The sequence below is a fragment of the Rana temporaria genome, chromosome 1 (genome assembly GCF_905171775.1).
Source record: "Rana temporaria chromosome 1, aRanTem1.1, whole genome shotgun sequence".
In the NCBI taxonomy this organism is placed as follows: domain Eukaryota; kingdom Metazoa; phylum Chordata; class Amphibia; order Anura; family Ranidae; genus Rana; species Rana temporaria.
This window is the reverse complement of record NC_053489.1, coordinates 493,787,744-493,802,384: the sequence shown is the minus strand read 5'-3', so window position 1 is coordinate 493,802,384 and position 14,641 is coordinate 493,787,744. Positions and strand designations below refer to the sequence as shown.

The window sequence follows — 14,641 nt, the reverse complement described above, 5'->3', positions numbered from 1 at the left end:
AAAAAATTGTAACAAGGATACACAATTCCCAATTTAAATATATTGTTGCAAAAAGAATGTGAGGATGCATGTAAGTCGACTATAAAGCAAAAATGTACTGAAATAATGTCAGAATAATATTTAAGTACAGTAAGTGCCTACATTTTAAAGCAAACTATCTACTAAAAGGAACAGCTTTTACATTAATATCTCACTTTCTTCTGATGTAGAAATTTAATTTGATAAAACTAAAATAACTATAGTCATACCTGTCCAATGCCTCTGCAACTAACGGGCTAAGAACAACATCCACTGTACCCTTTACTTCTACAATTGCTGTTGTACGGGTGTGAGACACTGGTTGATCTAAAGTCCATTCTTCAGTCAGGGTCTCATCATCTGTGTTTTCCATTGCCTTCTTCTCCAAAGGAGTGTACGGAGTACTGAATATTAAGAAAAAAAACAACATACATTATAACAAGAGGAACATTGTTCTGACCACTGATAAGGTTCCAGAGGAGCAGTTCCATTGTGCCCAGGACTGGAGTGGGTCAAATGTGCAGGCAGAAAACACTACAGTAAACACCTAACACCGAAATACAAAAAACATGGAGGTCATTGCTGTTAACATATTACAGAATAGTAAACATTACTTCTAGGTAAAAGAAGGAAGTTTTAAATTTGGCTCTAGTATGCCCATATCTTACAAAAGAAATCCTGAGTGTCACGGGCATCATGGATCGATTCCTCTATTAGGTGAATTTAATTGACATTTTTTTCACATCAATGTTTTATGGAAGGAACGCAATGTTTTCAATGACAAAGGGTATAAGTGGCTATTGGGTGAAAGGGGCTTAATCATTTTTTTTTATAACGGTCTGCTAGATCATTTGTACATTGAAACACAAGGAAGAAGATGCCTAATCCCACCAGTGTTCTGGAATCGTCTCAATATATAGAAGATGATCATTCTCTATATACTGAAATACTGCAACCCAAAAGGTCTCAATCACCAGGCAAAGCCATCAAAAAATAGGATTTTTTGTACTCACCGTAAAATCCTTTTCTCTGAAGTCCATGGACGGACACAGCTCCTTAAATCTTGACAAGTGGGTTATGTTCCCTGTTTACAGGAGAGGACTAGGCAGAAACATGTTAAATAGTTAAATACATGTTACATTAACAGAGTTGAACAGCCCCGCCCAGGGGGCGGTCCCTCCAGACATAACCCTCCTCACTGCAGCTTGCAGCCTCAGTTCGTAACAAGCAGTACAAACCTAAAAAGGAGGGGTGGGAGCTGTGTCCGTCCATGGACTTCAGAGAAAAGGATTTTACGGTGAGTACAAAAAATCCTATTTTCTCTTATCGTCCATGGACGGACACAGCTCCTTAAATCTTGACAAGTGGGACGTCCCCAAGCAGTGTCAAAAAACGAGGGGTGGGAAATATATCAGTAAAAACAATTTTAACTTCACCCCAAAACAAGCAGAGCTCCTCAACGGAGGAGGTGCAACTTTAAACAGCCGCCGGCAAAAACTAGCGGCTGAAAAAAACATCATAAGATGCACTCACAGCAACCATGTAAATTCTGGAAAAAGCGTGAACGGACGAGCAAATCGCCGCCTCGCACACCTGTGAGACCGACGCATGATGTCGGGAAAAAAAAAAAAAAAAAAAAAAACCCAGGAAGCACCAATTGCCCTGGTCGAAAGTGCCGTGACCGGAAAAGGGGGGCCCGCCCTTAGGAGCATAGGCCTGTATGACGGCCTGCCCGATCCACCGAGAAATGGTGGTCGACGAGACCGCCAGGCCCTTTTGTGGACCAGACACCGACACAAAAGAGAGTCAGAAGCTCCGAAATGGAGCCGTAGTAGGCTGGTATACCCGCAAAGCGCGTACCACGCCTAAAGTATGAAAGGCCGAAACCTCCTTCGGAAGAAGGGAAGGTCGCGGGCGCACCATCACCTAATCCTTATGGGGGATCAAGCATGGCGGCTTGCAAGACAAGACCGCCAACTCAGAAACCCCTCTAACAGAGGTAAAGGCCACTAAAGGGGCCACCTTCTGAGATAGTGTCAAGAGAAAATCTCTCTGATGTTTCCAAAAGGAAGGTTCCTGAAGAACCGAGAGCACCAGAGTCAAAACTCATGGGGGAAGAGATGGGCCAAGAGGGGAAAGTATATGACAAACCCCTTGCACACAAAAAAAGGGGACCCACCAGGGAACGGGCCGCAAAAAGGCCACTAAAAACACAGCCAAGGCTGAAATCTGCCCCCAAACGGTGCTTTAAGCAATTTTTAGATCCAATCCAAGCTTTAAAAACAGCAGGACCCTGGACATTGAAAGTACGCCCGTGGACGTCACTCCATCCCTTCGCACCAAGAGAGGTGCGACGGTAGATCCTCCGGAAGAAGACTACGGTGCCCTGTTGAGATGACCGAGTCAGACAGACCCTGGTCACCTAAAGTCTGGCTTCCAATAACCATGTTAAGCAAGTCAGTGACTGTACAACAGGAGGAAGTATGGGACCTTGAGACAGGAACCTCCTGCCCTGGCAATCGCCAGGGTGCCTCCGCTACCAGGCGCCCGATATCAGCGTACCAAGGACGCCGAGATTAATCTGGAGCGATTAGAATCATCGGGATCTCCTCAGCATCCACTCTGTGGAGCGGCCGAGGAAGCAACTACCATGGAGGAATGGCAAAAAATCACCGATACAGACAACACAGGGCCACCAGCGCGACTGACGCGTCTGTACAAGATCACTAGACCTGGCCACTAACTGACACCCTTGCGGCGGAGACAAGCTGCCAGGAGATCCATGCCATGTGAGGCTCACCTCCTGCAAGGGAGCCGAAACACCCCAAAGCACAAAGACCAGTCGCCCTGGTCCAGCATCTGGCGACTCCAGTAGTCTGCCTGCCGGCATACCTGATGGTAGACTGAAGCCACGGCCGTGGCGTTGTCCGGCTGAAACCAGATTGGTCGACCACAAGGAGAAGCATAGCCTGATCGCCTAAAATAGTAGGACAATGAACAGTAGACAGCACCTGGTATTCCCAGGCGGTCTTCCACCAGGCACTAGCCAGGCCCGACCCTGGGTAGCTACCGAGACCAGACACATTCAAGGAGGTGTGGTCATAGGTCCACGCAAGTCCAGCGAATCAGGGCCGACTGGACCCCCCAGTTTTGTGAACCTCCAGGTTCACAACCCGTGAGCTGGCATTCGTCGTAAACACCGACCACTGGAAGGAAGGAACAACTTCCCGGACCGAAGAGTCGGGAATCTCTGTCACCAACTCAGAGAGACTCTGACTAGGTGGCGCACAGGAATCTAATGATTTCAGAGACAAGAGATTTTTACCACCTGGACAGTAGTTCCACTGGAAAACCAGGGTGTGGAACTGGGCATACAGTACCACCTTGAAGGAGGCTACCCACAGACCCTGAACCAGCAGGCGCCCGGAGAGAAGACCGATTGCGTGATGCCAATACCTTCTCCGCAGACTGAAGAGTCTGCAATTTCTCCAGGGGAAGAAGGACCTTTGCCACTGAGGAGTCTGGATCAACACTAGATACTCCAACGCTGAGTCGGAACCTAGCATGCCCATAATTTGAACCCTGGGTCGCACACATGTAGGGCAGGCTTGCTGCCACTGAGCTACACTTTCTGGCCTAAACGTCTAACATCCACCCGAATCTTCGGAGGGTCTGAATGGGAATAACCCATCCACTAGGTCGGAGACAGAAGCTGCTCTCAGAAGAAAGTCGTCAAAGTAGCCAATGAGGCAAAGCCTCGCTGACCCAACAAAATTCAAATAAGTGCGAGCTCCTAGCTGAAAACCCATGGTGCTGACGCCAGATCAAAAGGGAGGGCCACAGGCTGACAGAGACCCTTCTCTCATCACGAAGTACAGAAAAAAACACTGTGACATGTGCAAAACGGGACATGCATGTATGCGTCCCTGATGTCCGAGGACGTCAGGACATCCCCCGGATGAAGCGCAGCTACCACCGAACAAATGGATTCCATGCGGAACTACCCGACGTTCACAAAGGTATTTAGGGCCTGAGGCCCATAGAAAACCCCAAAACTCTCGTCCTGCAGGAAAGGTAAAATTACCTTGCAGCTTAGCAAATCCCACACTGCCCAAGGCAGACCGACGTGCCGGGAGGGGAAGACACAAGGACAGAACTTTGTTCTGTGGATAGGAGGAAACCCTATCTAGTACTCCGAAGAGACCACCTCGCAGACCCACTAGTCGGAGAGCAGGGAGGTTTCACTGAATTGTGAACCTGCAAGCCGCCCCTCCTACCTAGAGACAGGGAGGGAAGGCTATATACATTGGCAGGATTTGGGTGCCGGCGTGATCGGCTTATGCACCCAGGGACAGATTAGTCCCCCAGCTGGGCCTTTGACGGCCTGGGAGGGTTGCCCCTAAATAATACACACACATAGTGTGTATGTATATTATGTAGGTGTATGCACACATGTCTTTGGAGGAAACCGGAGTACCCGGAGGAAACCCACACAGACACAGGGAGCGACAATGCAAGCTCCAGGCAGATTGGAGATTCGAACCAATGACTCTTTTGCTGCCAAGTAATGGAGTTAAGCACTACACCACCGTGTGCATAAAACCATTCTGAAACAGACGCCCTGGATAACAAGGGCGCAGCATTCAATGAAGCATCACAGACCTATATGAGGCCCTGGACCAGCTGGTCCGCTAGGCTAATAACCTCAGGAGAGAGTCGGTGCTCCTCCACTGTCTGGTGCAAAATGCTCACTCTGTGAGTTGTATACAGCACTAGGGGTCAGGACTACTCCAAGATGGCCGCCGAGCGTTCAGAACGCGGCCACAGGAAAAAGGCCAGCACAATGTAAGCTGCGCCATAGCGTGGCTACGACAAAATGGGCGCCAATGGGAGTTTTCAATGTAATTGAAAAATCTCCCAAAAAAAAAAATAGCGCCAGCGACCACTGAGACCCCAGTGTAGTGGCCACAATAGGCCGCAAGCCAGACCCCAGCATGGTAAACATGGAACGGGTCAGTACTTCGGATCTTCTATCAGTCAGATCCATACAAGTAGGGGTTCCCGCCCGGCGGTGAGGGACTACAAAAGCCCTCAGTGGCTTTTCTCATTCCGCATCTCAGAAATTATCAAAGAAGGGCACAGAAGGAAAAAACCTACACAGCGGTCTGATTTGTGTGATCCAAAAAAGACCGAGCCCTTGGCGGAAACCCAGCTGCACTATGCAGCTTAGGAGAGTCCCTTGCAGCAGTAAAAAGCGCACCCATAAATGCCTTATTCTGCCTTTTTTTTTTTTTTTTTTTTCAACTAGGTACCTAGTCCATGGCTCCATAACAGAGCATTCCCCAGGGGATAACGGGGGAAGGGGGCACTCTTTTACCGCCCGCCCGCAGTCCACCCCCACCCTGGCACAAACTGTGTCCAGGACTACAATAAAAACTCTGTGGGAATCACAGGTGCTAACACCTGCTGCCACCACCAGCATGTGGGGAAGGACCCAGATACTGACTCCAATATTTACATATAGTGTGTATTATAATATGCACACCTGTCCATACAAATAGACAAAAGCTCCTAGAGCCCTATTCAGGGCCTCTCACCCACTTGCTGCGCTGACCAGGGGTAACCAGGGGACTCCCTCAGGAGGAGACTGCCCAGCGCTGCCTGTGAGGAAAAGAACCGTGAGGTAACTTTTGCAGGGACCTGTGTTTAAACAGGAAAAGCCTCATAGGGCTGTTTTATTTAAGGATAAGACACAGATACAGCATAAAAAGCAAAACCGTTACAGGTGTCACCAATCAGTCAGCGTCTGCTGAAGTATAATCATAAACATCTGTGCTCATCACAGGGCTTTTTACCTCACAGGAAAGCCCAATACAAAAAAAAAAAAAAAAAAAAAAAACACAGGCCAGATAACACAGTCCCCTCAGGAAGGCCCCCTCCCCCCTGACAGCGGCAATGTTAGCAATGCAGCAAGGGAAAGGAGCAGGGAAGTAAGGGGAAGGGACCCCCGAACCCCAGGAATGCCCAGCCGTACCAACCCACCGAAGCAGGAGGGACTGTACTTACCCGTCCGAGCGAGGACTCGCTGACGCATTCCTGACAGAACTACAACCGCAATGGAGGTAGCTGTCGGCCCGGTCCACTGTGATTGAGACAACACCACAGCTCAGTCATATGTGGACCTCGGAGCAAAGCTCACCGGCCACCTCAGGAGTCATGAGGTATGGCGTGGCAGACCAAGCCTCTTTGCAAAGGTGTGCCCACGCTTGCTGGTCGGACTGAGTAGACTACAAGGATCTATAATATCCAGCCTGTCTCTCAGCCAACAGTTGAAAGAAGATTCTTCAAGAAAAAGTAAAGTAAAATAAAATAAAATTTCTCCTCAGGGCGCTGGGCCCAAAGGGAGCCATACGTCCTTCTCCTTTGCTAGGCAGAACGAAACTGAGGCTGCAAGCTGCAGTGAGGAGGGTTATGTCTGGAGGGACCGCCCCCTGGGCGGGGCTGTTCAACTCTGTTAATGTAACATGTATTTAACTATTTAACATGTTTCTGCCTAGTCCTCTCCTGTAAACAGGGAACATAACCCACTTGTCAAGATTTAAGGAGCTGTGTCCGTCCATGGACGATAAGAGAAATTAGTGTGTGTTCTGATATCACTGTATCCACTCCAACACGGGGGGAGAGATGTAAAAGGACTGATGCAGATTTCTTGTTTTATGCCATTGAGACAGAATTTTTTTTAATTTATTTTTTATCAACTTTACAAGAGACAGAGGATATGTGATTGTCGAAATTCTGTTGGCCAAGGTCTGCTTCCTATTTTGAAAATTACAGGTGGTGTAATGCAAAGTCAGATTGCAAGAGGATCTTATACAGTTTAAAAAGGCAATTGATGGGAGTGCAGGTGCAAACAACAAAGATTTAAGAAGGGTTAAAGGAGAAGATGTAAAAAAAAAAAAAAACCCGAAAACACACACACACTCACCTAAATGACAGGCTGCCACATATGGCTGTCTCTGCAACTGTCCCCCTCCGGTTTTAAGACTGAGAACATGACCGCTGATCGCTCACTTGTCAGTCTTTATTGAGCAGGCAGTGGTTATTGTCAGTCACCGGCTCTGTGCTCCGCCCCACCAGAGCTCACTGGACCACCTTGATGTGGAGGAGGTAGGAGCGGCTGGCTTAGGCTCTCAGGGCCATGCTGAGAGGCTGAGCTAGTTGCCATCAGAAATCTGGGTAGATACCAACATTTTTATTGGTATCCCTGCAGAGCCTGGACAGGCTCCAGCAGGCTTTAGCGTCCTAATCGAAGGAGCGCAGAAATAAGTGCACTCCGGTGACCCAGAAGAGAAGTATGGCCAAAGGAAGCTTTGGCCATACTTCTTTTTTAATAACTCATTATTTTTAGTACTTCCACAGCTGGCCTCTGCTATATAATTTTTGCACATAGCATGTATGTGGATGGATGAATGTTTGTGGTAGCTACCCGTGTCTTTTTGACAATGTTGTCAACTTTTATTTGATCATATGGTGGGAGGTATAGATTTTTGTATAAGCCGATATTATGTTTAATGAAGATATTTGTATTTTTGTAAAACCGGCTGTTCCTTGCTGATAAATTCTTGCGGACCTTCAGTCCAATTTTTGATACTGGTCTATCATCTGCAGGTTTGGTTCTGATTAAAATAGCTTGAGAGATTCTTGGTTTCTAATGACTGCATTAAAATATAAAGCTAAAAATAGTAGACTAGGTGCTACCTCCTGTGTTCAGCAAGAATCACAGCTACGCCAGCACCATTACACTGGGAATTTAACCCCTCCTTGGCCGAGGACCTGCTGAGCATAGCTTGTGAAACAACATTTTCCACCTCAATGTGACATGTGATTTTAATTAGGAATAATACTTTGTGCGTAGCATACTATATTGTTTCTTGTGCCAGAATACACACAATTTTTATTTATTTTTTCCATAAAATTGTAGTTGCTAAAGATTTTAGAATGTTAAAAAAGTTAAGGGAATCGTAAGAAATTAAATTTAAACACTTGGCAGGTAATTATCTTGACTACAATCACTTGGAGGGCTGAGGGCAGTACCCTTGTCAGAACACAACAGCACAGCAGGGGAGATCGCTGTACTAACACAAGATTGTTAGTAAAACGGCTTCGACCTGAGCTATTTCTTTTTTCGTTGAATGGAAAAAACTAGCGGTGTGTACAAGGCTCAGGAGGGGAATATAGTTTGTTTGGAATAGTTAGGCAGGTTTGAAGAAAAGTAATGGACAACAAAATAATTTGGAGGGAAGTGCGGTTTCAGTTCTTGAATCTTGTGGTTTGAGAGTGTGAAATTCAATATTTCTGACTTATTAAGGTTTATTTTAAACACAGAAAATGTTCCAAATGCAGTCATGCAGATTTTGTAGAGTAATATGGGACCATTTAATCTATGTAGTACACAGTTCATATGGTTGACCTCCGAAGCAAACCCTACGAATGTCTGAGTTATTACAGACCATTGCCAAAAACACTTTCAAAGCCATTGCCAAAAACACTTTCAAAGAGCTGGCAAATAGCAGGGATGGCAAAGGTCACCACAGCCACTGTGAAGACCAAAAGGTTAAATTATTATATCGTTTATAGGGACCTAAACCATTAGTGAATCATACAGTGCAGCAATATGACGGTGACAGATGCAGGTCAAGTAGTGTAGAGAAGTCATTAAAGTGATAATAAAACCAAAATCAGCAGCTTAACAATCATTAGATGTAGTGGCTGCATTTGTTTTCTTTTTTTGGGGGGGCTTTTTTTACCTCAGTTTTAACATGGTGATTCCAGCTAGTAACACATATCCTGAATTAGGGGGGCATATACTCCAAAGGCACAGAGATACCTTTGGACAGCAGCATTGTCACACTGGGAGAAGGAAAGTGTTAGATGTACTATACACTAACAAATTGAAGCCAAACTCCAGCTAACACTTTATAAGCAGTTGCAGCAACAGATTTGTTTCCGGTTGGGATAAAGGTTTACATAATTGAAAAAAGCTGAATATTGTAAGCACCCTGTCAGTTAGGGCTGCAACTAACGATTATTTTCATAATCGATTAGTTGGCTGACAATTTTTTCGATTAATCGATTATTAACCTTAGAAAAAAGAATTTTGCTGCGATTTGCATTTTTTGGGCCAATTTGTTGTTGGGCAGATTAAAAAACACAAATTGCCGCAAAAATGCATTACATGCTTTACTGTAGCTCCTCCGTTGAAGTATATTGAACCAAAGAAACAAAGTTCTTGCCCTTTCCAAATACGCAGCAGCTGAAAAAAAAGGGATTTTTAATACAGCTTACCTGTAAAATCCTTTTCTTGGAGTACATCACGGGACACAGAGCGGCATATTCATTACTATGTGGGTTATATGGAGTACCTTCAGGTGATGGACACTGGCAATCTCAAACAGGAAGTGCCCCTCCCTATATAACCCCCTCCCATAGGAGGAGTACCTCAGTTTTGTAGCAAGCAGTATGCCTCCCAAAATGGTCCCCATAAGAGGGGTGGGAGCTCTGTGTCCCGTGATGTACTCCAAGAAAAGGATTTTACAGGTAAGCTGTATTAAAAATCCCTTTTTCTTTCTCGTACATCACGGGACACAGAGCGGCATATTCATTACTATGTGGGATGTCCCAAAGCAATGCTTACAATGAGGGGAGGGAGACATCTTCCCAAGACAAAAGGATTTAATTTAGAGATTTAAATCATAATAAATCCAACTTAGTTGAGAAAAAAATAATTTTAAATTTTACTCAAAAGGGAGCCCCCGGAATCCGAGGGTCTCAAACTGCAGCCCGCAGCACTGCCTGCCCAAAGGCTGTATCAGTATTCCTTCTTACGTCCAACTGGTAGAACTTTGTAAACGTGTGGACAGAAGACCAGGTTGCCGCCTTGCAAACTTGAGCCATAGAGATCTGGTGGTGTGCTGCCCAGGAGGCGCCCATGGCCCTAGTAGAATGAGCCTTTAATGATAACGGAGGAGGCAACCCCTTCAAGCCGTAGGCCTGAGTGATTAACTGTTTAATCCACCTCGAGATGGTGGATTTTGCAGCTGCCTGCCCCTTTTTGGGCCCATCCGGTAAAATGAACAACACATCTGTTTTCCGGATCTTCTCTGTAGGTTTAAGATAGGCCTTCATGGCCCTGACAATATCCAAGGTATGCAGCAACCCTTCCTTTCTGGAAGTAGGTTTAGGAAAGAAGGATGGTAATACCAAATCCTGGTTTAGATGAAAACTGGATATAACCTTTGGTAGGAAGGAAGGATGAGGGCGGAGAACGACCTTGTCCTTATGTAAAATAAGATATGGTTTCTTACAGGATAAGGCTGCCAGTTCCGATACTCTTCTGGCGGAAACTATGGCGACCAAAAATACTAACTTCCTTGTCAGTAAAACCAAAGGAATTTCAGCCAACGGCTCAAAAGGTTGTTTCTGTAAACTTGACAGAACAAGATTAAAATACCACGGACAAAGCAGGGATTTAACTGGAGGATTAATACGCAAGACCCCTTGAATGAAGGTCTTAACCAGCGAGTGGGTGGCCAGCGGCCGCTGAAACCACACTGACAAAGCTGAAATCTGTCCCTTGATTGTGCTTAATGCCAGTCCTTTATCCACTCCTAGCTGGAGAAAACTTAATACTCTATCGATGGTAAATTTGCGAGAAAGCCATCGCTTGGACTCACACCAGCCTACATAGGCCTTCCAGACCCTGTAATAAATCACCCTAGAGACCGGTTTCCTGGCTCTGATTAGGGTAGAGATTACTTTCTGAGACAGACCTCTACCCCTGAGAATCAGGGATTCAGCTTCCAGGCCGTCAAATTTAGATGCCGTAAGGCAGGGTGGAGGATCGGACCCTGCGATAGCAGGTCTGGCCGTAGAGGAAGAGTCCAAGGGTCTCCCACTACCATCTTCAGGATTAGTGAATACCATGCCCTTCTGGGCCATGCTGGAGCTACCAGGATAACTGGTATGTGCTCCACCCTGATCCTGCGCAGCAGGCGGGGTAGTAACTGGAGCGGGGGAAATGCATAAAGAAGTTTGAACTGATGCCAAGGGCAAACTAACGCATCGGTTCCGCAGGCCATCGGATCCCTTGTGCGGGACATGAACCTGTCTAGCTTCTTGTTCAGTCTCGATGCCATGATATCCACGTCCGGCACTCCCCATTTCTGGCAGAGTGTCTGAAAGACCTGTGGATGCAGAGACCACTCCCCCGGCAACAGAGTCTGGCGACTTAAGAAGTCCGCCTGTAGGTTGTCCACTCCGGGAATGAATATAGCCGATATGCAGGGCACATGGGCTTCTGCCCACAAGAAAATCAAGCTCACTTCTTTCTGAGCGGCTTGACTCTTGGTTCCCCCTTGGTGATTTATATATGCCACCGTCGGGGCATTGTCCGATTGTATTCTCACCGGGAACCCCTGTAGTTTGGACGTCCAAGCCCTGAGGGCTAGTCGAGCAGCTCTGAGCTCCAAGATATTGATGGGCAACTGCTTCTCTGCCGCTGCCCAAGTGCCCTGGCGAGTGCAACCATCCAAAATTGCTCCCCAGCCCATCAGGCTGGCGTCTGTGGTTACTATCTTCCAGGTCACAGGACTGAAAGTCTTTCCCTTCAGGAGATTCTGAGGGTTTAACCACCAAGATAGACTTTGCCGCACTCTTGGTGAGAGTGGCAAAGGAATTTCTAAGGCCTGAGGCCTCTTGCTCCATGCTGACAGGATGGCTGCCTGCAGGATGCGAGTGTGGCTCTGGGCGTACGGAACCGCCTCGAATGTGGCCACCATCTTGCCTAGTAGTCGCATACATAGGCGAACAGTTGGCCTTTTCTTTCTTAGAACTATTTGTATTAGCTCTTTGATGGCCTTGACCTTTAATAGGGGTAGGAACACCTTCTGTTGTTCTGTATCCAATCTCATGCCGAGATATTCCAGCTGCCTTGTGGACAGGAATGCTGACTTGTCTCGATTTAGGACCCAGCCGAACCTCTCGAGGTACTGAACCGTGAGGGCCACTGCTCGTTCCAGGCCAGGAGACGAGTGGTCTACGACCAAGAGGTCGTCCAGGTAAGCCAGGACCGTGACTCCTTGGGTCCTTAGATTGGCTAGGATTGGGGCTAGGACCTTCGTGAATACCCGGGGGGCCGTAGCCAACCCGAAGGGGAGCGCCACAAATTGGAAATGACGCTGAGCCACCGCGAAGCGTAGAACTACTTGATGTGGCTGAAAAATTGGCACATGAAGGTAAGCATCCTTTATGTCTATAGACGCCATGAAGTCGTCCTTCTGGAGCACGGCGACAGCTGACCGAATAGTTTCCATCCGGAATGAGCGGACCCTTAGGTACGCATTTACTCCCTTTAAGTCCAAGATTGGCCTGACATCGCCGTTGGGCTTTGGGATGATAAACAGGTTGGAGTAGAACCCCAATCCCTGTTCCCGGACTGGTACTTCTACTATCACCTTCTGGCATAGCAGATGATTCAATGCCGCCATCAATGCGGCTCTTTTCACAGGGTCGCCTGGTACTCTTGACTCCTGGTAATGAGGAGGAGGGAATTTTAGAAATTCTAGTTTGTAGCCTGTGGTCACGGAAGACCGTACCCAGCAGTCGGGAATGCTGGCTTCCCAAACCTCTGCAAAGAGACGCAGCCTTCCCCCCACCATCGTGGGTGGGGGCGCCCCTTCATAAGGCCGACTTGGGGGCTGGCTTCGCAGGCTTGCGGTACCACTGCTTCTTGCCCCCCGTGGCTTGGCCCTGCGGCTTATTGTTAAATCCTGATCTTGCAGGAGGCCGTCGATACTGTTTGGTATTAGAGGGCCCCTGCCCCGGGGAGGGCTGGCGCTTAAATGCGGGCCCTCGGGCCTTCTTCTTGACTGGCAAGAGAGTGCTTTTGCCGCTTGATATAGTCTGAATATATCTATCCAGATCTTCTCCGAAGAGACGTCCTCCATGGAAGGGAAACCCTACCAGGAGTTTTTTGCACGGGGGCTTAGCCTCCCAATTCTTCAACCATAAGAGCCTTCTCATATGGATTAGAAATAAGGATAAACGTGACGCCTGCTGGATGGAGTCCTTGATAGCATCCACCGTAAAGCGTATAGCCCTGGGTATATCCGAAAATTCCTCTGCCTGTTGGGCAGGGATAAGTTTAAGCATTTGCTTAGTTTTATCTGATAATGCTTGGGCAACTCCAATAGCAGCCACAGCGGGCTGAACTATCGCCCCTGCTGAAGTAAAGGAGGCCTTAAGTAATGTTTCCAAGCATTTATCAACCGGATCCTTAAACACCTGTAAGTTTTCTACAGGGCAAGTTAAAGATCTGTTCACACAGGAGATGGCTGCGTCCACCGCCGGGGGCGCCCACCTTTTGGAGAATTTCTCCTCCATAGGATATAAAACAGAGAATTTTTTAGGTGGTAAAAAGACTCTATCTGGCTTGATCCAATCCTGAAATATGACCACCCTGGTCCAAAACGTCAGGATTATCCAATTCCCCTAGGGAAAGGATCTCTGAATCTGAGGGTTCCTGCTCGGGTGACGGAGACCTAGTCCGCTTTCTACCCGATATAGCCTTAGCTATTCTTTTTGCCATTCTTTTCTCTAGTTCTCCTAAAGAAACAGCAAGCACCCTCTCAGTGACAAAGCCGGGGTTGGACTGAACTGGACCAGCCCCAGCACCAGATCCCCCAGGTCCCATCAGGGCGTGCCCTGATATGTCCTGTGGGGAGAGCAGCGGCATAGCCGTGTCTGAGCCCTCGGATTTTGCGGGGGAATCCCCACCCTTTGTACCCTCTGACCCAGAAGCCATGGTACAATACCGAGGTACACCTGCTATCACCCAGCCACAGACGTAGCTAAGGGGATCTGCCGGTTTGGGAACGATAGAGACTAACGCCCAAACTGAGAAGGGAGATCAGAAGTTCTTTCCCTTTTTCTTCTTCTTTTCTTTTTTTTTTTCTTTTTTTATATATATCTTTTTTTTTTTTTTTTTTTTTTTTATGAGGAAAAGAAAAATACTCTGTCTCTTAATAAGTATTGCCAATAGCCATCTGCTGAAAAAAGGAAAAAGAAACCTATCTGTAGGTTTGACAGTCTATTCCTTAGAAAAAGACTGTAATCTTTCCTTCCGCCACTGGGTGTCCTCAGCGAGCTCCGCTCTGCGTCCTCCTCCTCTCTAACTCAGGAAGACACTGAGCTTTTGGCAGCTACTGGAAGGGCCTCCCCTTCCTATATGTAAATCGCCGCCCAGGAGGAGGACGGAGCGGCGCAGCACCCAGGCAGGTAAGCCCTCAGGTAGGTCACAGACCTCCTCTCAGCATGGGAAACATGGCTCCTGTAATTCACAGAGATCCCACACCTAGCGCAGCAGACCCAGCTAAACAACACTTACCAGGGAGGACACCTATCACTGGGGGAAAAAGATTTGAATCATCCTGTCTCTAACCATAGACATAGTGATTCCTTGCCAATGCAGAGCATACCCAGGCATGACCCCCTGTGCACCCCCCTCCAGGGAATCTGCTAAGAACCAAGTTCCGCAGGCTCCCCAATACTTACCTGCTCCATGCCG

At 47.4% G+C, this 14,641-nt stretch overlaps 1 protein-coding gene across 1 annotated transcript in view; it reads right to left on the bottom strand.

Annotated features, from left to right (window-relative positions):
• KIAA1109 (KIAA1109 ortholog) overlaps window positions 1-14,641 on the bottom strand; it is a 393,986-nt gene that overhangs the window by 164,551 nt on the left and 214,794 nt on the right. The window contains 1 exon segment of the mRNA XM_040330387.1: window positions 249-422. Within this exon segment, the coding sequence (XP_040186321.1) occupies window positions 249-422 (174 nt within the window).